Source organism: Somniosus microcephalus, chromosome 13 (genome assembly GCF_052327205.1).
Source record: "Somniosus microcephalus isolate GS21.2 chromosome 13, FLI_Smic_1.0, whole genome shotgun sequence".
NCBI lineage: Eukaryota > Metazoa > Chordata > Chondrichthyes > Squaliformes > Somniosidae > Somniosus > Somniosus microcephalus.
In genome coordinates this window covers 159,988,167-160,009,999 of record NC_140999.1, presented here as the reverse complement: position 1 = coordinate 160,009,999, position 21,833 = coordinate 159,988,167, and the positions used below count along the sequence as shown (strand labels likewise).

The following is a 21,833-nucleotide window of genomic DNA, read 5'->3' as shown; positions in this document are numbered from 1 at the left end:
CCGAGAAACTCTAGCATGATTTGGACAGGTTGGGTGATTGGGCAGATGCATGGCAGATGCAGTATAATGTGGATAAATGCGAGGTTATCCACTTTGGTGGCAAAAACAGGAAGGCAGATTATTATCTGAACAGCAATAGATTGGGAGAAGGGGAAGTGCAACGAGACCTGGGTGTCCTTGTGCACCAGTCGCTGAAGGTAAGCATGCAGGTGCAGCAGGTGGTTAAGAAGGCAAATGGCATGTTGGCCTTCATAGCGAGAGGATTCGAGTACAGGAGCAAGGATGTCTTGCTGCAGTTGTACAGGGCCTTGGTGAGACCACACCTTGAGTATTGTGTGCAGTTTTGGTCGCCTTATCTGAGGAAGGATGTTCTTGCCATGGAGGGAGTGCAGCGAAGATTCACCAGACTGATACCTGGGATGGCAGGAATGACATATGAGGAGAGATTGGGTCAATTGGGCTTATATTCGCCTGAGTTTAGAGGAATGAGAGGGGATCTCATTGAAACTTATACAATTCTTACAGGACTAGACAGACTAGATGCAGGAAGGATGTTCCCAAAGGCGGGGGAGTCCAGAACCAGGGGTCACAGTCTAAAGATAAGGGGTAAGCCTTTTAGGACCGAGATGAGGAGGAATTTCTTCACCCAGAGAGTGGTGAACCTGTGGAATTCTCTACCACAAACAGCAGTTGAGGCCAATTCATTAAATATATTCAAGAAGGAGTTAGATATATTTCTTAAGGTTAAAGGAATCAAGGGATATGGGGAGAAAGCAGGGACAGGGTACTGAATTTGGATGATCAGCCATGATCTCATTAAATGGCGGAGCAGGCTCGAGGGGCCAAATGGCCTACTCCTGCTCCTATTTTCTATGTTTCTATGTAATGCCATTAAGCTTGGGTTTTTCATCAAGAATCATGACTACAATCATTTTAATGAGGAGTGAGGACAAATTTTATGTGCAGCCTAGATGATTTTCAACTGGTGCTACTTAACCATTTTTAGTTAAACACTGCCCATTTCTTGGCTATAACAAAGTTCTAGCCCTAAAACCACTTAAAAAAAAGCACTAACCAATAAACTAAATACTTTAAACTAACAACAATAACCACCAGATATTTATCCTAAATATTTATCCTAAATACTTTTCTGTAATTCTTCGGACTCCACCCTCTGCACTGGTTCTGATGTCACCATTGTGTATAAATGTTGCATAGGCCATTTTGATCAGTGAATAGTCATATCTTAACATGGATGCACAGTCCCATAGTTTCATCATTTTTTTATGGAAGATTTTAATTTTACTTTTCAGGTAGGAAAAATATTCCAAAATAAGACTGGCACATAGCAATAAGTATACACAAAAAAGGGAGTCCAAGAATAGTTTTGTGAAGTTGATGATTTCTTGTGAAAAAAATAATGGAGGAATAAACCCGAGCATATTCATACATCATTTCACCTGGTAACTGCACCAGGATAGGAGGCCGTTGTACCATACACAGGAAGTCATTGATTTAAAATGATATCTATGCAGCATTTTAGCTTTATTTGCTATAGCAGTGAAATAGATAAGCCTGCAAACATCCCTCCAATTATTCTCCCAAATTAGCATGCATGCCTGTTGTGTCTCCTTGTGTTCTTATATACTATATATATATATATTATTACAGACACTTTTAGTTCATTTTAGTTAGTGCTTTTACTTAGCTGTATTTCTTGCTTTGTTACAGTGCTGCCGCATGGTGCGGAGTGATACAAGATGTCCGACGCTGCACTGTGCACTGCTCGTGCACAGTGTGCCACATAGCGATATAACTACACCATACCAAAGTAGTTCCATACCAAAGTAGTTCCATTTAACGATGTGATACTATAACAATGTAACATCCCTCTTTCTCAAAAAACGAAAACATGAAATTTAACAATTTAAATGAACAAATATTATATCTAAACTATTATCAACTACAAAGAATCGTGAGTTTTTTTTAAATTCACGATATCGCTCAGGTGGTTGGATGTTGTCCCTCCATCTTGTGGATTTGGTGGTGACCATTCCTCTCTGCGGTGTTTTGGTGTGTTCCGCTCTCGTTGTTGTTGTTGCTGTCGCCTTTGGAGTTGGAGTGTGCATGCTCGTGGTTTGATTTGTAGCGCTTGTTTCTGGTGTTGTACTGCTTGTGGTAGCTGGTGTTCTCAATGTTGCTGATGTTGTCTGCTGCTTATCCAGTTCAGGTGAAGGTCTGATGTGGAGTCTGTTCCGTCTGTATTGGTTACCAGGTTCAGTCTCTACGAAGTAGGATCTTGGAGTATCAGCTTTTCCAATGACCTTGGCTGGATTCCAGGTTTTCAACACCGGGTCTTGCACATGCACTGATTGTCCATTCAGCAATTCTGGTAGCGTCTTTGCATGTTTATCGTAATGTTTGCTTCCTACGATTTGTGCTTCTGCCAGCTTTTGTCTGAAGTCCTCCTGGTCCTAGGGAAGATGTATTTTTGCTGGTAGTGTAGTCTTAAACTTCCTCCCGTTCAGCAATTCCGTAGGTGATTTCATGCCTGCTTTCAGTGGTGTTGATCTGAGTGATAGGAGGGCAAGGTCTTGGTCTTCCCCCATCTCACTACTTTTGATGAGAGTTCTCTTGACAGTCTGGATCTGTCTTTCGATGAACCCGTGTCCCCTTGGGAAATGTGGGGATGAGGTTACTATTTTGAACCCATACTTTTCTGCCCGAGCTCTGAATTCACTCGATGTGAACTGGGTTCCATTGTCACAGATTACCTTTTCCGGGATTCCTTGTTCAGCAAACAAGCTCTTTGCAATCCTGGTGGTAGTTGTGGCTCTCAAGTCTTTCATCCTTCTCACAAAAGGAAACTTGGAATAGTAATCTGCCACTATGAGATACCATTCTTGATTGCACATGAAGAGATCTGCCCCAACAGTGTGCCATGGTCTTGACGGTATTTCACGAGGTATCATCTCCTCTTTCTGTTGTGCATTTCTGTATTTCTGGCATATACCACATGCAGAGACCATCTGTTCGATATTTTTGTACATGCCTATCCAGTATACAGCTGATCTGGCTCTCAGCTTGCATTTCTCCATTACCATGTGGCCTTCATGTATGAGATGGAGAAGTTGTGTCTGCATCGTTTTTGGCATGATGATCCTCGATCCAGCAAGGAGAATACCGTCTTCTACTGCAATATCGTCTTTAATCGTCCAGTATTGACGAATTGTCGCCTGTACCTGCTGGATTCTCTCCGGCCACCCCTGTATTACTTGTTGTGTGAGTAGTTGCAACTCTTCATCTTTGCTAGTCTCATCTCTGATTTGACTGAGCTTTGTAGGGGTAACATTCACTAGGTGGTGGATTTTTACTGTTAGGCCCTCCACCTCGTGTTTCTCATATGGTGACAATCGAGACAACGCATCTGCTAGCACCATTTCCTTTCCTGGCTTATATTTAAGCATGAAGTCATAGCTTTGGATCCTTAGAAGTAGTCGTTGCAGTCTTGCAGGCGCTTTGCACAGATTCTTCTTATAGATCTGTTCTAGTGGACGATGATCACTCTCTATTGTAAATCGCCTGCCATATAGGTATGTATGGAATTTCTCGCATCCGTACACTACTGCTAATAGTTCTCTTTTTATGTTGGCGTATCTCATCTCGGCTGACGTCAAGGCCTTTGATGCGAAAGCTATCGGCTTTCCTTCCTGCACCAGAGCTGCCCCTAGTCCTCTGGTAGAAACGTCTACTTTCTGTTGAAAGATATCTTGACTGACCTTTAGCCCGAATGATAGCCGCAGGATTTTGTAACGCCCAAATGGTGTGTTGAATGTTGTCAGTGTTGTTGATTCCTCATCCAACTTCATGTTCTAATATCCATTTCTGGCATCTAGTTTTGAGAAAACCTTGGCTCCTGCCAGTGATGGCGTAATCTCCTCTAGCGTTGGGGTGGGATAGTGGTCCCTCTTTATTGCCTGGTTTAGATCTTTGGGGTCCAAACATATTCTGAGACGCCCGTTTGGCTTTTCTCGTACCACAATTGAGTTTACCCAGTCTGTGGGTTCAGTGACCTTTACAATCACTCCCTTTTCTTCCATCTCCTTTAGCTCTCTTTCAAGCTTTGTCTTCAGCTCGATGGGTACTTTTCGTGGAGCATGGATAACGGGCTTTACCTCTGGATCGATGGTGATGTGGTATTGGAAATCTCCGAAACATCCCACTGTATCATCGAAACATTCCGGATACATGTCTATCAAGTCTTTTTTACTCTTGATTTGTGGGCGGTTCTCCAGTGGGGTGTTGCTGTCTATCTTCAGTGGCGTTTCCGTCAGCTCGTGATGCACTGAGATCAATCTCAACTTCTCGCAGCTGTTTAATCCCAGGATCGCTGGCCCCTCAGTGTCGGTGACATAGAACATGCAGTTGATGTTCTTTCTTTTATGTGTCCCTTTGATAAAGGTTATTCCGTGTTGTTTAATCTCACTCCCCCCGTATGCTGTCAGCGTGACATTACTTGCCTTTAAACAACCATTTTTTGGGTAGCCATCTTCTCTCAGGTTTTCGGGAAAGATCTGCTGGTACAGTCTCAATGGGAGAATGTTGCTCTGAGCCCCTGTGTCCAGCTTCAACTTTAAGTTGATGGTTGTGGGCCGACCTTTGACCTTTTTTTTATTTGGATGATGGTGTGCAATTCTCTCCTCGGAGTATTTTCCGCTCTGGACATCTCGTGAAGCTGAATCTTTATGGTTTCGATGTTTAGTGCATTGTCGTGATCATCATCATCATCCTGCTCATCCAGGGCATGGATATTGTGTTTCTTTCTCTGGTTCTGCTGTCCGCCTTTGTTTTTGATGTATGTTCCTTCTTTCTTCGTTCTACACCTCTTTTCCCAGTGGTTTAGTTTGCCACATGCATTGCAGCTTGTTCCATATGCTGGACATTTCCTCTTGTCTGTGTAATCGTGTGGTCTTCCACAATTTCTGCACGTTTCCCCCGTTGTCATGTGCATGTCTTTGTATGTTGTACTTTTCTCTCACTGCATCCACTCTGTTGTCCGTCTCAGAAGCTGTCCGCATGTCAGCCGTTTGAGAAATCAGCGTTTTCATTTGCTGCTTCATGGCTTCATGAGCTCTCGCAGTATCTATAGCCTCTGTTATTCCGAGCTTTTCTTCTCCTATCAGGGCTTTTTGTACCTCTACATGCGCTGACCCCCATATTAGCTGGTCCACAAGCCTTTCCTCCATTTCCTTAAATTTACACTTGCTGGCTTCATTTCTCAGCCTTGTCAGGAAATTGTCAGCTGTTTCACTGGGTTCCTGTCTTAGACTCTGGAATTTGTATCTGTGTATACGGTGATTGGATTTAGGCTCTAGATGGTTGCTGAATTTGTCAAAAATTGTCGCAGGGTTTTCCTTTTCCTCTTCAGTCAAACTCCAGCTATTATACAAATCTAGACCTTTTTCTCCTGTCCACAACAGAATGTAACTAACCTTTTCCTTGTTCGTAGTACCCTTCAGGAAGCTTTTGAATGTAAGCTCACATTTCTGTTTGAACTTGCGGAATGCTTCTACTATGTCGTCGGCTTCCCAGTTCATGAGGGGTTGCATTTGCACAGTCAGTGCAGCGGCAGCCGTCATTTTAGTTTCCCGTACGATTCCCGTACTTTCAATTAGCGCAGACATCGGCACTCACAATCAGCTCATAAAATCACTTTTCGTCTTATTCGTAGTTCGTATAGCACAATTTTGTACTCACTTATACCGCTGCCACCATGTTGTGTCTCCTTGTGTTCTTATACTATATATATTACACTTTTAATTCATTTTAGTTAGTGCTTTTACTTAGCTGTATTTCTTGCTTTGTTACAGTGCTGCCGCATGGTGCGGAATGATACAAGATGTCCGACGCTGCACTGTGCACGCACAGTGTGCCACATAGCGATATAACTACACCATACCAAAGTAGTTCCATACCAAAGTAGTTCCATTTAACGATGTGATACTATAACAATGTAACAATGCCAATCTACAAAGCTCAGAAAAGCTTTTGAACAGAAGGCAAGCCACTAATGTCCACTTTATCAAGCTTGACACTAGTCAGAGGCATATGCTACCAAGTTCTACAGAGTTGCAGGATTTCCCAGGGTTCTTGATGAACTTGATTGCACGCATGTGGCACAAATGTACATTTAGGATTGACTCATTCACAGCCAGGAGTGAAGCCTGGACACCCAAAGATTTGAGCATAATGTATTTTTTTTAATAGGCTCCCTTCTGGGGGCGGGGCAAGGGGAGTACTTCTGCTTTTCGGCCCAGCTTTCCTCTCCCGGACCTTCCAGTCCCATGCCAATGGCGAGCAACCCAAATGCACCTCGACTGGTGAGGGAACTCGCAATTGGCATGATAATTAAGGGAACTCCCCTTGACCCCGTGATCTATGATGGCGTCAGTGGCAGAGATGTGGGGCAGGTGAATCTTAGCACTTATGCCAAGATGCGCCTCCCTGTAGATTTTTGGGACGCTTCTATTTATTCTCCAAAATAACAGGCTTGAGTCACAAGGGAAGAGGTGTTTTTCTTATTTTAGGGCTGACATATATTGGCCCTAAATAAACTTAGAAACACTTACCCTCCAGTCCTTCTGCTTAGGCCTGCAGGTTACACTGTATAAGTCTGCAGATAGTTGTTAGCAAACTAGAGGTTTTTCTGGGCTGGAACTTTTACATTTTATATAGGACCATTGGGTAATGATTGCCACCAGGGGGCCTCGTGGGTATATTTAAAAACCCTATCGTCTTATTCTTATTAAAACATTTTTGTAAAGATAATCAGAGGAGAATCTCAGAAACACATTGAAATTCAATCGAAATATCTTCAAGTTTGGAGAAGCAATGCAGCAAAAGTGTTCAATTTTCAGGTCGGATAGCCGAGCAAAATAACTTTGCGTTTAAATGCATTTACCCTCCCCGGCTGCGGTTGCTGTGGTAACCATTGTCATCAGGAATAATACGAAATTATCCAGAACACTGGAACTTTGTAAACCCTTCATTTACATATTTCGAGGGTGTAAAGAAGTGTAGAAAAAATCCTTTCACATCTGGAGCAGGAAGGCAATGGTGATGCAGAATCTATATTTGTCTGCTGAACTTTGGCAAATGTTACTTTGAAGTGACCCGCTACTTTATGTTGCACTTACTAATTGAACTATTTTCCCGTTCCTACACATGAAATTCTGAAACGATTTAGTCAAAATCCTATTCTGCATACACGATCAAGGCCAAGCTTTTCAGCAGAGTGCATTGGATAAGGAATTAGGTCAAACACTTATGAAATATCACGACAAGTTTTCTGAATATAAATGGGAAGCCTCTGGAAATGGCAATGTCAGAATTCCATTCCCATTTACCTTGACATTTAGATTTGGTGGATCCAATTTAACCGCTAGCAGAATACTTATCGGGCTGTTTAGAGATTAATGACAGGTGCCGGGGGGGGGGGGGGGGGGGTTAACTAACTGAGAAAGAATTTTCTTTGAAATTAGATAACGTAAGTTTGGAAGAATGTTGGTGTTTTGGGAAAAATCAAAATGTGCAGGGTGTTGAAAAAAAAATCCTCGTTAAAGCCATCGATAGCGACGGGGATGCCTGGCTGCAGGCGATCTCCTCCTTTCAAAATGGGTTGTTGTCTTTAAGTGTACAACATCCGTCCGTTAGTGACCCTCCCTCCTTCTCTCCCTGTCAGCCCGGCAACATTCACTGAACTGAACTTTCTGCCAGGCGGCCAGCAGCGCTCCCTGCACTGTGATCAGCGGCTCAGACAGCCTCCTGCCAGAGAAAGCACCTTACAATCAATCCAGCACTTAAAGCTGCTCACGTTGTACTTATCTCCCCGATTTTGGTTATGGTGCTGGACGAGCCTCGATGACTGCTTAGTTTATCAGCGACAAGAGGTTTTATTCGTTGTCTCGATTCCTCTCTCCAAATCGCCCAATTATTTGAGGATGGGCTGTTGTACCGGGCGGTGTACTCTAATCTTCCTGTGTATCCTTCAGCTGGTGAGTGTAAAATCACTGAAAATACATTTGCATGAATGTGGGGCATTGTGTCCGCGAGGAGATTTGTTAGTCGGTGGACTGTTTAATATTTCCTCTGATTATTTATGAGGAACTTAGGGACAATCGATTGTAGGGTCAGTGCACCTAATTAATTTTCTTTTAGAAACATGATAAAACTGCTGTAACTCATGATAGCGTGCAAAAGCTGGATAGAAAACAACAAAAACGTCCATTCATCCTCCCAGAAAGTGTGAATATCAGTGGGAAGCATTGTGTTTTCAAAGCCTTTGCAACATTTAGATCCCTCTCCTCTCTATTATTATTATATATATACAGTGCAGTAGTCTAAGTAACCATTGAAGCAACGGGTTATTGTGCTCCAGTAATTTGTGGTTTGTGTTGTCTTGTGTCTGTCCTGGGTTAGTCCTGGAGAATTCTTTTCACTGTTGGCGGTACAGCCGAGCTCCTGCTGGTGTTGGTCTCTTTTGTTCCAGCAAAAAGGGTGACGCAAGGATCCTTTTCAGCGAGAAAGCCCGTTGGCAGGGCGATATCCGACTTGTTTTTACTACACTATGGTATTTCAGATTTGTGCATTTCCCCCAATTCACATGACAGTGAGTTCTGCACATGACACTTTCAAGGCGATATCCTTATTACAGATTAAGGCGATAGCTCCTTCCTACTGCGTGTCAAAATGATACATTTGTCATTTAGGGTAGTGTGAGATAACTTGCATCCGCTCCAAGTTATAACGCATATTGGGAATTATAGCACATGTTTAATCCCTGTCGCAAGGGAAGTAGAAAACCCGGAAAAGTTCAGTCTTGTATTTTGCCTCCCCCAGCCACCCAAGAAGCACTTCAGCGATGGAGGTGTATTGACGTTTATATCAAACTGTTGTCCCTTACACCGTGCAAATTGAAGGTTCCTGCCCCCATCGCATTTCAAACAATCTACTTGGGCATTTCAGGCCAACTTCATCAATTCAAAACTAGCCAGTGATTTGAGGTGAGAATGTCATTAAATGGATTAGTTCACGGAAATTCAAATAGCTCAGAATAAAACTGATCACGAGGAAGTAATGCCAGAAATCTCAGAAGAAACTAAAGTAAATATACTCAGATTTAGTTACAGTAAGCTCAAGAGCAGAAAGGCAGCTGAATGTTGTACTCTGAAAATTGCACTCTTTTTCAACTGATGCTGTGCTGTGCTGTGTTGATGATGGTCCAGAGATACAGATATGGAAGTCATAAGAGCATGTCTCAATAAAAGCAACAAGAGACCTAATTAGAGTCACTTTTCCTTGTGTACTAAATAGCTTACATTTACTCATAATTCTGCACTGAATTTGCAATCTCACTTGGAGAGGTCATAAAGATGGTTATTGTAGAACATGGAAATGTCACACTAATGCACTGTGATATTGTTGAAGGTTGGGTTTAAGGTTATTATTTGGGCAGTCCAGAGGGAGCTTTACACCTGGTGGTGCTGTACATAACCTGGAAGTGCTCGACGCCACTGCTAGTTTCAAAAAGTGGAAATTATTTTGATTCCCAGCAGTGACCACTCTCACCTTATTGAGCACTAAGAAGCATTTTTGTTGTTGAATTACAGCACATTAAAGACTAAATTACAAATTAAAGATTTTTTTCCACATAGATTAAAAAATATCTTTATTCAGTTTTGTCATTGGAAAAATCCAAATGTATTAGATGCGTAGCACTGAGAAATGAATGGAGGTAAAAACTACTCATCAATCAGGACTCTAAATATCAGATATCTGAAGGATACATGTTTTAATAATAGTGTTCACACATGAGGGGCATTCAGTAACTCATGAATGTATTCTGCAGGTCATCCTCACATGTTGAATAAATGCTACATTCTGTGTTGAAATGAGAATCATTTTATTCTAAGTACAAATATATGGTATAAATACTTATTTATGGTCTATAACTGTAAATAAATATTTAGTTGTTCACATTGTTAAATACATGATTTTACTAGGTACTGTTATAATTACTCCAACACTTACTTTATGTAAAATGTACACCCTTCAGAGGGCTTTGGCTGCCACATTTAAATAAATGTTGGAAAGTATATCCCCAAAACATTTTGGCCCTGAAGTTATGAGTAGATCCACATGAACAGTTAATGTGTTTGAAATTTTTATGACAAAATGAAGTGTTATTGTTTAAGATTTAGCACTGTATTTGCTTCATTAATTTTAGCATGGTACATAAGGGGTTAAAAACTAGTTTCACTCACAGAAAACCACATCCTCATTTTTTATAGTAATGTTACCGATTTTAATCATTTTGTCTCAGACATATTGTTTCCTATTAAGTGGGGTCAAGCCATTCAATCCAACTACTGTACAATTGTCTTGAGGGATTTGTTTAAATATGTGTTTTATTGACATCTTTTTTGAATTTGACAGACAGTTATTTAAATTTGGTCCTGATCATTTAGTGGAAAGCATTTCTTAGCCTCATTGGTTCAAAATGAGCAGTCTGTTGGAAGTCTTTGACAACTGATGGGCCAGGTAGTTTCTATGGATGGTGAGAAAAGGAAAAGACTGTCATGTAAAAATACTTAGTTTAGCACAGCAGTTGTGACTATGTGTTGTTTCTACTTACTTGAGGAGGTATCATTTACAGTGAGGATTAAACTTAACTAAGTTGTGTCATTGCTACTGCTTAGCTATTCCTTTGCTGTTTAATAAACTTGTTTGGTAGTTGAAGCCTAAATTAGAGTCTAATACAGTGTTATTCTGAAGTCAAAAAAAGAATCTTACAGCACAGAAGGAGGCCATTTGGCCCATTCTGCCTGTGCCGACTCTTTGAAAGGGCCATCCAATTAGTTCCACTACCCTGCTCTTTCCCCATAGTCCTGCAATTTTTTCCTTTTCAAGTATATATCCCATTCCCTTTTGAAAGTTACTATTGCATCTGCTTCCACCGCCCTTTCAGGCAGTGCATGTCAGATCATAACAACTCACTGCATAAAAAAAATTCTCCTCATCTTCCCCTCTTTTTTTTGCCAATTATCTTAAATTTGTGTCCCCTGGTTACCGGCCCACCCACCAGTGGAAACAATTTCTCCTTATTTACTCTATCAAAACCACATATAATTTTGAACACCTCTATTCAATCTCCCTTAACCTCTGTTCGAAGGTTCACTCGGTTAATCCCGGGGATGAGGGGATGGACATATGAGGAGAGGTTGAGTAGATTGGGACTCTACTCATTGGAGTTCAGAAGAATGAGAGGCGATCTTATTGAAACATATAAGATTGTGAAGGGGTTGGATCGGGTGGATGCGGGGAGGATGTTCCCGATGATGGGTGAAACTAGAACTAGGGGGCATAGTCTTAGAATAAGGGGCTGCTCTTTCAAAACTGAGATGAGGAGGAACTACTTCACTCAGAGGGTGGTAGGTCCATGGAATATGCTGCCCCAAAAAGCTGTAGAAGCTACATCATTACATAAATTTAAAACAGAAATAGACAGTTTCCTAGAAGTAAAGGGAATTAAAGGTTACGGGGAGCGGGCAGGAATTTGGACATGAGTCTAGGTTCGGATCGGTCATGGCCCTGTGGGTAGCGGAGCGGGCCCAGGGGCCGTGTAGCCTGATCCTGCTCCTATTTCGTGTGTCTAATTCTGCTAGATTCAGGAGATGGTTCTGTGATAGTGGATTGGCGGTTAGGATCAGATCAGCCATGATCTTATTGAATGGCAGAGCAGGCTCGAGGGGCCGATTGGCCTACTCCTGCTCCTATTTCTTATGTTCTTATGTTCTTATGAGAGCAATCCCAGCATCTTTAGTCTCTCAATGTAGCTGAAGTCTCTCATTCCTGGTAGCACATGAGGGCATGTGATGGGACCAATAAGTGAAAATAAAATTAAGAGAGCTCTCCGCTTGATCCCTGGATGTGCTACTAATTTACCTAGATATCTGGGCAAGCAAAACTACTTTTTGAAACATAGGGAGCAAAGGCTCGCCTACAGGAATGGTGTGAGATGCTGAACCCCCCAAAAAATCTAGAGTAAAAAAAGAATAAAAATCCCCAAATTTGAACATTCCGCTCTCCATTATTCTAGGACTTGTGAACCTCTTAACATTTGCTGAAAAGTTAATTGTCAGAGCTCTGGGAACTGGCAGTCTGCTCTCATCAATAGTGATGTGATGTGTAACGTGGGGCATCTGAGAAGAGAAGAAGGGGGAAAAGTAACTGGACAAAAAAGAAATCCACCAGGATTACCTTTGAATTCATTGGTTCATTATTACCATGCTGGATAGGTTGTTGAAGAATACCATTTTCCCCTCATTGTTAATGACCTGCTAATAAAATTGCATGATCAGAAATTGCAATTTGGATGTTAACTATCGGGCCAGCTATGGTGGAGCTGGCGGGCCAGCTACCCAGTGCCTCACGTGGGTGTCCCAGTCTATCTTGAGGGCTGGGCTTCATTAACAAACATGCACATCCGTTCAGGGCATGCAGCCCACCGGCTCCAGGCAAACACAATATTAGGTGCCCCAGAGACCAACCCGATCAGGAAAAAGGTATATTGGAGGGTGGGGGGAGGGGGCGTGGTTGGGGATCACGGTGTTTGGGGGTGGGCGGTTGTGGGAGCCTGAGGCGACAGCAGTTCACATTATTCTTGTGGACCTTGGAGAAGCACTCCTGTTCTCCCTCCCCCACGCCGCCCCCCACATCCCCCCCCAACAGATGCTCTGATCAGTAAACTGTTAAAATGGCATATGCTGGTGGACAGGAAGCAAAGCAGAAAGTGCTCTGCTATGATTTAAAATCCATTATTACCTGATTTCTGCCAGGGGTGGGAGTTAAAATTGGCTGTTGTATGTTGCAAAACCATTTGTTACTGCGATTTCATTATCAAGCTATTAATTACAGAGATTAAAATAGGCATTTTCCTGTATCCCAATAAAAAAGAAAGTCCTCACTGACTGGTCGCACACTTTTGGAACCATTTACAGAGAATAAACATTTGATTGCTATCCTGGGAATTAAGTAGTCTGGCATTGACAGGCGTGCAACCACATATAAATAATCAGGGGAACAAAAGGGGCATCTCTGGGATTTGAAGTCAGAAGGAAAGGGGAACATACCTTATGCCAAAATAATTTGGGGGGTGGCACATCCCCCATGGTTGTGCCCATGACCAAAGAGAGTTCTTCGATATAATTTGAAAGTTGATTAATCTCCAGTGTGCAGTTTGCAGTTCACACAAGTCCATTTGAAGTGGCTGTGAAGCTCATTGATAAAAGTGACAAAAGTATACCAGTGAGTACTGTAAGACACTGTGATGTGGCACAGTGAATGCGTATGTCAACAAACATCGCCATCAAAAACCTTACGCCTGTCATACAGGCACAGTAAAATCTCACTAATAAATCAAACAACGTAAATTATATGACTGTTGATGAAATAAAAATACATTGCTTCAATAAATATGTCACTATCTGCTGCATGTAAATATACACTGAAGACTTGTACTGACAAGTATTTTATCAGTGTATATTGTACTTTTGTTATACTTTTACTAATCTTTTCATAAATGATGATCTGTTTTAAAAGCCTAAATGTTATTAGGATTATGACGCTTTTGGAATAAGATCTTGATTGTTGTGGGTTGAAATCATGTGGGTTATGATTAAGCAGCTTACTGTGTATTCTGTTGTGAGTCCACTGAGAACAGACCAATAATGATTCCTTTCTCTCAGTGGTGCAATATATAAGTGCAGGCTGTAGCTTTATACTAATTAAACAGAACAATGGGTGCATTTGTTTTAGCAACACCACTGAATAAACACCAGTGCACATCCTGTAAATGATCCCTGTAACTGTCAGAGCAATGCTTTCACAATGCTCTTATTTGCACAATACGGGAAAATCAATTTAAAGAAACAAAGAAAGAACTTGCATTCATACTGCACCTTTCATGACCTCGGGATGTCCCAAAGCGCTTCACAAGCCAATGAAGTACTTATGAATGTGTAGTCACTGTTGTACATATCCATTTTGTTTATACTTAATATAGATCTAATGAAGGGGGAGGCACATACACTGGTAGTGTTCCTGCATCAACTTCCTTCCTTCACTTTAAATGCACCATTGAGGTGAAACTTTTCAAGAAATGCTTTAAACATGTTGGTTGCTCTTCACTATCTTGTTCAGGCAATAAAAGCAACTTGATCTGAGATTAGATTGTTCAAATTGCTCCCAAACTAGCTGCACCTCCAGCTAAGCTCTTCCAGCACAGCTACTACACTGGCATCTACTCGACAATCTACCCGAAAATTGCCCGGGTATGTTGAGTCCATAAAAAGCAGGACAAATCCAATCCGGCCATCAGTCTACTCTCAATCGTCAGCAAAGTGATGGAAGGCATCAGCGATAGTGCTATCAAGCGAGACTTACTCATCAATAACCTGCTCACTGATGCCCAGTTTGGATTCCTCCAGGACTCGGCTCCAGACCTAATTACAGCCTTGGTCCAAACATGGACAAAAGAGCTGAATTCCAGAGGTGAGATGAGAGTGACTGCCTTGGCAGCATTTGACTGAGTGTGGCACCAATGTGCCCTAGTATAATGGAAGTCAGTGGGGATTGGGGGAAAACTCTCCACTGGCTGGTGTCATACCTAACACAAAGGAAGGTGTTTGTGGTTGTTGGAGGCCAATTATCTCAGCACCAAGACATCACTGCAGGAGTTCCTGAGGGCAGTGTCCAAGGCCCAACCACCTTCACCTGCTTCATCAATGACCATCCTTCCATCATAAGGTCCGAATTGTGAATGTTCGCTGATGATTGCGCAGTGTTCAGTTCCATTCGCAATTCCTCATAATGAAGCTGTCCAAGCCCGCATGCAGCAAGACCTGGATAACATCCAGGCTCGGGCTGATAAGTGGCAAGTAACATTTACACCACACAAGTGCCAGGCAATGACCATCTCCAACAAGAGAGAGAGTCTAACCACCTCCCCTTGACATTCAATAGCATTACCATCGTTGAATCCTCCACCATCAACATCCTGGGGGTCATCATTGACTAGAAACTTAATTGGGCCAGCCACATAAATACTGTGGCAACAAGAGCAGGAGAGAGGCTGGATATTCTATGGTGAGTGACTTACCTCCTGACTCTCCAAAGCCTTTCCACCACCTACATGGCACAAGTAAGGAATGTGATGGAATACTCTCCACTTACCTGAATGAGTGCAGCTCCAACAACACTCAAGAAGCTTGACACTGTAATGTATGTAATGTATATATACCTTAAGGGAGAGAACTACTTTTTACAGCTCCTGTATACTGTAGTACCGGCAGTGACCACACCTGTATATAAACCCTGAGTAGTGATCTGTACAGTTAGTTCTAGAGTAACCCTCATTCAGTAAACACCTGTTGAATCGTTCCCTGCAGTCTGTTGTCTGATTATTGAAGGACACAACATTAAGATACACGGACATAACATTGGCGACGAGGCAGGTTCGAACCTACCTGCAACTCTGCATCACCTCCCGGGGATTCGTTCCTGAAGATCAGTGGAAGAAGGTCGAGTCCAGAAGCACGGGCGTCGACCACGGGCAACCGCCCAGTCATCCAGCGGAGATTTGAGCATCGCAGGGGAGGCTGTCGAGAGCCAGGCTTGGCTTTCCAGTCATGGTGGTCCAGCGAAATGGGCTGGCAACAGGTACTGCGCAGACCCTTCCTGGACAGCGGCGGGCTAGAGCCCGACCGAGCGGCACAGAAAAAGGCCAAGCAGCGTCGACGGGGGAGAGAGAGAGGGCAGAGTGAAAAAAAGGGCGCAGCCAGTGTTCAGGACCGAGCGGCGTCAACGGGGGAGAGAGTCGAGAGAGAGCAGAGTGCAGCCGGTGTTCAAGGGCCGAGCAGCGTCAACGGGGGAGAGAGGCGTGCAAGAAAACGCGAGGTGCTGCCATTGCCACGAGGACCGCAGAGAGCAGCGTTGGCAGCAGCGCGCGAAACCCATAGGACGTCGCCATTTGCCACGAGGACCGCTGAGAGCGGCGTTGGCAGCAGCGCGGGAGACGCCATTTTAAGCCGCAGCGGGGAAGAAAGGAAAGCGCGGGAGACGCCATTTTAAGCCAGTCTAACCACACCCAAAAATGCCGAAGAATGGCAGTATCACAGCGTTCGACAATGAAGTCGAAGATTGGACGACATAGGTCGAATGCATAGAAGTATACTGCAAGGCGAATGAAGTGCCAGATGACAAGAAAGCGCTGGTATTGTTGAATTCAATGGGTGCAAAAACGTATGGCTTACTACGAAACCTAGTAACCCCAGAGAAGCCAGTAGAAAAGGATTTTGAAAACATAGTGTCAATCCTAGAGGACCACTTAAACCCCACACCGCTGCTGATAGCAGAAAGATTTAAGTTTCACAAAAGGAACCAGCATAAAGATGAAAGTAATGCTGAGTATTTAACGGAACTGCGCAAGCTATCGAAACACTGCCAGTTTGGAACGGGACTAGCAGATACTTTAAGGGACAAGTTTGTGTGTGGGCTTCAAAGTGAAGGAACCCAGAAACGGCTTCTATCAGAAAAGGATTTTAGCTGGACAAGGCTTTCAGCATTGCAGTATCACACAAAGCAGCAGCACGGGGCGCTGCAGAGATACAACGGAGACCGCAAGAATATGGCACAAATGAAATGTCATATGGAACAGTGAAGTGCTATCGCTGCGGCAGAACAACACACGACCATAATGATTGCTGGTTCAAGGACAAAGTGTGCAGACAGTGTGGAAAAGTAGGACACATAGCAAGAGTCTGCAGGTCGGGAAAGAAAACCAGCAGCAAGAAATCTCCACAGGAGAAGTACAAGAAGGTACATAAGGTGACGGAGAGTAGTTCAGACGAACAGAAGAGTGATACAGACTCCGGAAGCAAGGAGCTGGGTTGTCTGAAACTACATAATGTGATCAAAACGGAGGATCACCAAACTATCTGGGTCACGCTCAAGATAGCAGGAGTCCAAGTGAAAATGGAATCGGACACAGGATCAGCCCTAACAGTCATAAACCGAAGGGACTACAAGCGGCTATTCTCACATATACCCTTGAGGGATACAAAGATTGTCTTGAAGACGTACACGGGGCAAAAAGTCTACCCCAAAGGAAAAATAAGGGTGAACGTTATATATAACGGCAAGGAAACACCAAAAATGGACCTATATGTATTGCCAGATGGAGGACCACCACTACTAGGACGTGAATGGATCCGGAAGATACAGCTAGATTGGCATTCCATACAAGCACTGACTGTAGATGCCAAAAAGGATGATGACGTCACACCTGGACAACTGTCAAAAATGCTAACTGACGCACAAGAAGTGTTCCAGCAGGGACTCGGAACACTAAAAGGCATAACAGCGACGATCAAAATAGAGGAAAATGCAAGCCCAAAGTTTTTTAAGGCCAGACCGGTACCTTATGCAATCCGCCCAGCCGTCGAAGCAGAGCTGGAAGGTTTGGAACGTTCAGGAGTACTGTCCAAAGTGGACTGGAGCGAGTGGGCTACACCCATCGTTCCTGTAATGAAGAGGTCGTTGAGTAATACGCCTGGGGAACCAAGGAAGGTTCGCATCTGTGGGGACTTTAAGGTGACCGTGAACCCAGTCCTTCACACTGTACAATATCCACTTCCGCGCATTGAAGATATTTTCGCCTCGCTATCTGGAGGGAAACGCTTCACTAAGATTGATCTGGCCCAGGCGTACCTGCAAATGGAGGTAGAAGAAGCCTCGAAACAGTACCTCACGATCAATACTCATAAAGGTCTCTACCAATACAACCGGCTGGTGTTCGGGGTAGCATCAGCTCCGGCTATTTGGCAAAGGGCAATGGAACAAGTCCTGCAAGGGATTCCAGGGACCCAGTGTTATTTGGACGACATCCTGGTCATGGGTGAAAATGACAGTGATCACCTCACCAACCTGGAGCAGGTGCTCACTAGATTGAAGGAATATGGGCTCTGAGCTAATCGCCACAAATGCGAGTTTTTCCAGAAGCAGATCTCGTATTGTGGCCACGTTATTGATAAAGAGGGGTTATATAAGTCCCCTGAAAAGATTGAGGCAGTAGTCAAGGCTCCAGCACCGGAAAATGTGTCACAACTGAGGTCGTTCCTCGGGCTGGTGAACTACTACCATAAGTTCTTGCCGAATTTGTCTACCGTACTACACCCACTGAACACCCTACTGCAAACGGGGGTACCATGGAAGTGGAGTGACGAATGTAAACGAGCTTTCCAGAAGAGCAAAGCATTGATCACATCAAAAGAGGTGTTGGCTCATTTCAACCCAGCACTACCAATTCGGTTGGCGTGTGATGCATCACCCTATGGCATTGGAGCGGTGCTGTCGCACAAATTCCCGGGCAGCTCGGAGAGGCCAGTAGCCTTTGCGTCTCGGTCACTAACCTCAGCCGAGCGTAACTACGCCCAGATTGACAGGGAGGCCCTCAGCCTAGTGTGGGGAGTGAAAAAGTTCAATCACTATCTGCACGGGCAGAAGTTCACCTTGCTGACTGACCACCAACCACTGGTCTCCATCTTTAATCCAAAGAAGGGCGTTCTGGTGATGACTGCGCAATGGCTACAAAGATGGTCCCTTTTTATAGGGGCGAACCAATATGAAATCGAGTATAAGGGCACAAAACAGCATGGAAATGCTGATGGGCTATTACGCCTGCCACTGCCTACTGTGGAGGAAGCACCAGCAGTGGATCCTGTCGAAATATTTCATTCGACTATAATTGAATGCTTGCCAGTAACTAACGCTGGTATAGAGAAGGAGACCCGAAATGACCCGACACTGTCTCGGGTATATGATTTGACGGTGAAGGGATGGCCAGCACACGGCGACTCACTGTTGCCAGCATTCTCATCCAGAAGAGAACAGCTGTCAGTATGCCAGGGGACCTTGATGTGTGGATCCCGAGTGGTAATTCCACCCAAGTTAAGGGAGAGAGTGCTCAATGAGCTTCACGAAGGTCATCTGGGAGGGGTGAAAATGAAAAGCCTTGCTAGGGCTTATGTGTGGTGGCCGGGGATCGATCAGCAAATCGAGGACCTGACAAAGAGCTGCTCAGGATGCCAGAAGGTCCAAAATGCACCACCACATGCCCCTCTACACCCATGGGAGTGGCCCTCATCTCTATGGCAATGGGTGCATATTGATTTTGCTGGTCCATTCATGGACTCAATGTTTTTAATAGCCGTGGATGCGCACTCGAAATGGCCTGTGGTGATCAAAATGTCCTCCACTACCACGGAGAAAACTATTGCAGTCCTACGGACCATTTTTGCCAGGAACGGCTTGCCAGAGCAGATTTGCTCTGATAACGGACCACAGTATGTGTCCGAAGAGTTTCGAAGATTTACGAAAAGGAATGGGGTAAGGCATTACACATCCACCCCGTATCATCCAGCCACAAATGGATTGGCTGAGAGGTTCGTACAAACCTTTAAAAAAGCAGTAAAGGCCATGTGCGATGACGACATTCCACTGCAGCATAAGGTGGACAATTTCCTGTTAGCCTACAGAAATGCGACACATGCAGTCGCCAACCAGGCCCCGGCCATGATGTTCTTTAACCGAAGGTTGAGATCTCGTCTGGATTTGCTCAAACCAAATGTACGAAGAGATGTTGAGAGTAAGCAATTCCAGCACATCAATGAGAAGCCGACAAGGAGCTTCAATGTAGGGCAACCAGTCTTGGCCCGCGACTACCGAACAGAGAAATGGTAACCAGGAACGATATGCACACGACAGGGGCCATTAATGTACACAGTGGATGTTGGGGAGAACATTGTGAGATGCCATGCTGACCAGATCCTAGAGTCACAGGAACGAGTCAACCCCATGTCTTGGCCATACGTACCTGGTGAGGAACCCAACGTACAGGTCGCATCTACCTAAGAAACAATAGCATTGGAAGCTGATGAATCAACTGACGACAGGGTGCTAGAATCGCCTCCGCACCAAGAGCGAGACACTCGGGAAAGGCATTATCCAGAAAGAATCAGGAAGCCTCCCCAGAGACTGAATATATGAATGGACTATTTTCATATAACATTGTGTATTAAAAATGTTAATTGTTAAATGAGTATTATGGTACTGTTAATCTAAAAGGGGAGGAATTGTAATGTATGTAATGTATATATACCTTAAGGGAGAGAACTACTTTTTACAGCTCCTGTATACTGTAGTACCGGCAGTGACCACACCTGTATATAAACCCTGAGTAGTGATCTGTAGAGTTAGTTCTAGAGTAACCCTCATTCAGTAAACACCTGTTGAATCGTTCCCTGCAGTTTGTTGTCTGATTATTGAAGGACACAACATTAAGATACACGGACATAACAGACACCATCCAGGACAAAGCAGTCTGCTTGATTGGCACCCCATCCACCACCTTAAACATTCACTCCCTCCACCACCGGCGCACCATGGCTGCAGTGTGTACCATCTACAAGATGCACTGCAGCAACTTGCCAAGGCTTTGGCAGTGACGCCCACATCCCATGAATGAATGAATAAAAAAAGGCTTCTTTCTGATATATAACAAGAACTTGTATTTACATAGCGCCTTTAACGTAGTAAAACGTCCCAAGGCGCTTCACAGGAGTGTTTTAAGACAAAACATTGACACCGAACCACATAAAAAATTAAGGCAGATGACCAAAAGCTTGGTCAAAGAGGTAGATTTTAAGGAGCGTCTTAAAAGAGGAAAGAGAGGTAGCGAGGTGGAGAGGTTTAGGGAGGGAGTTCCAGAGCTTAGGGCCCAGGCAGCTGAAGGCACGGCCACTGATGGTTGAGCGATTATAATCAGGGATACTCAAGAGGGCAGAATTTGAGGAGCGCAGATATCTCGGGAGGTTGTGGGGCTGAAGGAGTTTACAGAGATAGGGGGGGTTGAGGCCATGGAGGGATTGGAAAACAAGGATGAGAATTTTGAAATCAAGGCTTTGCTTAACTGGGAGCCAATGTAGGTCAGTGAGTACAGGGGTGATGGATGTTAGGACTCGGGCAGCTGAATTTTGGATGACCTCAAGTTTATGTAGGGTAGAATGTGGGAGGTCGGCCAGGAGTTGGAATAGTCAAGTCTGAAGGCATGGATGAGGGTTTCAACAGCAGATGAGCTGAGGCAGGGGTGGAGACGGGCAATGTTATGGAGGTGGAAATAGGTAGTCTCAGTTATGCCACGGATATGTGGTCGGAAGCTCATTTCAGGGTCAAATATGATGCCAAGATTGCGAACGGTCTGGTTCAGTCTCAGACAGATGCTAGGGAGAGGGATGGAGTCGGTGGCTAGGGAACGGAGTTTGTGGCAGGGCCTGAAGATAATAGTAACTGAATAGTATAGAGATGTTTTCTTACCTCCCGCTATTTCAGCCTGCTTGATAAACTCCAGAGATATGATTCCCTGCAGAATTGCTGAAGAGGAAACAAGTAACCTGAAGTGTACAATTTCTTCTTGTTCAGGGGTGTGATGTCTCCTTCTTAGTATTACTGAGGGCTGAATGTACGGTGCATTCATTCAAACAACTTAAGGATCTAAGAATGACAAGACCAGGGCTGATTATAACTTTCGATGGTAGCAGTAAATAGGCAGTATAAGAACATAAGAAATAGGAGCAGGAATAGGCCATAGCACCCCTTGAGCCTGGTCCGCTATTTAAAAAGATCATGGCTGATCTTCTACCTCACCTCTACTTTCCCGC

At 44.0% G+C, this 21,833-nt stretch overlaps 1 protein-coding gene across 3 annotated transcripts in view; it reads left to right on the top strand.

The window, feature by feature from the left end:
- The first annotated feature begins 7,517 nt into the window (after positions 1-7,517).
- Positions 7,518-21,833, top strand: part of LOC147108710 (sodium/potassium-transporting ATPase subunit beta-1-interacting protein 3-like) — a 293,331-nt gene continuing 279,015 nt past the window's right edge. For 2 of the 3 annotated variants that reach the window (XM_086005458.1, XM_086005457.1), the window contains exon 1: positions 7,518-8,054. In XM_086005458.1, the coding sequence (XP_085861584.1) occupies positions 8,001-8,054 (54 nt within the window). In that variant the 5' untranslated portion in view covers positions 7,518-8,000. The remainder of the gene's footprint in view (positions 8,055-21,833) is intronic. The other variant, XM_086005456.1, reaches the window with a different exon arrangement.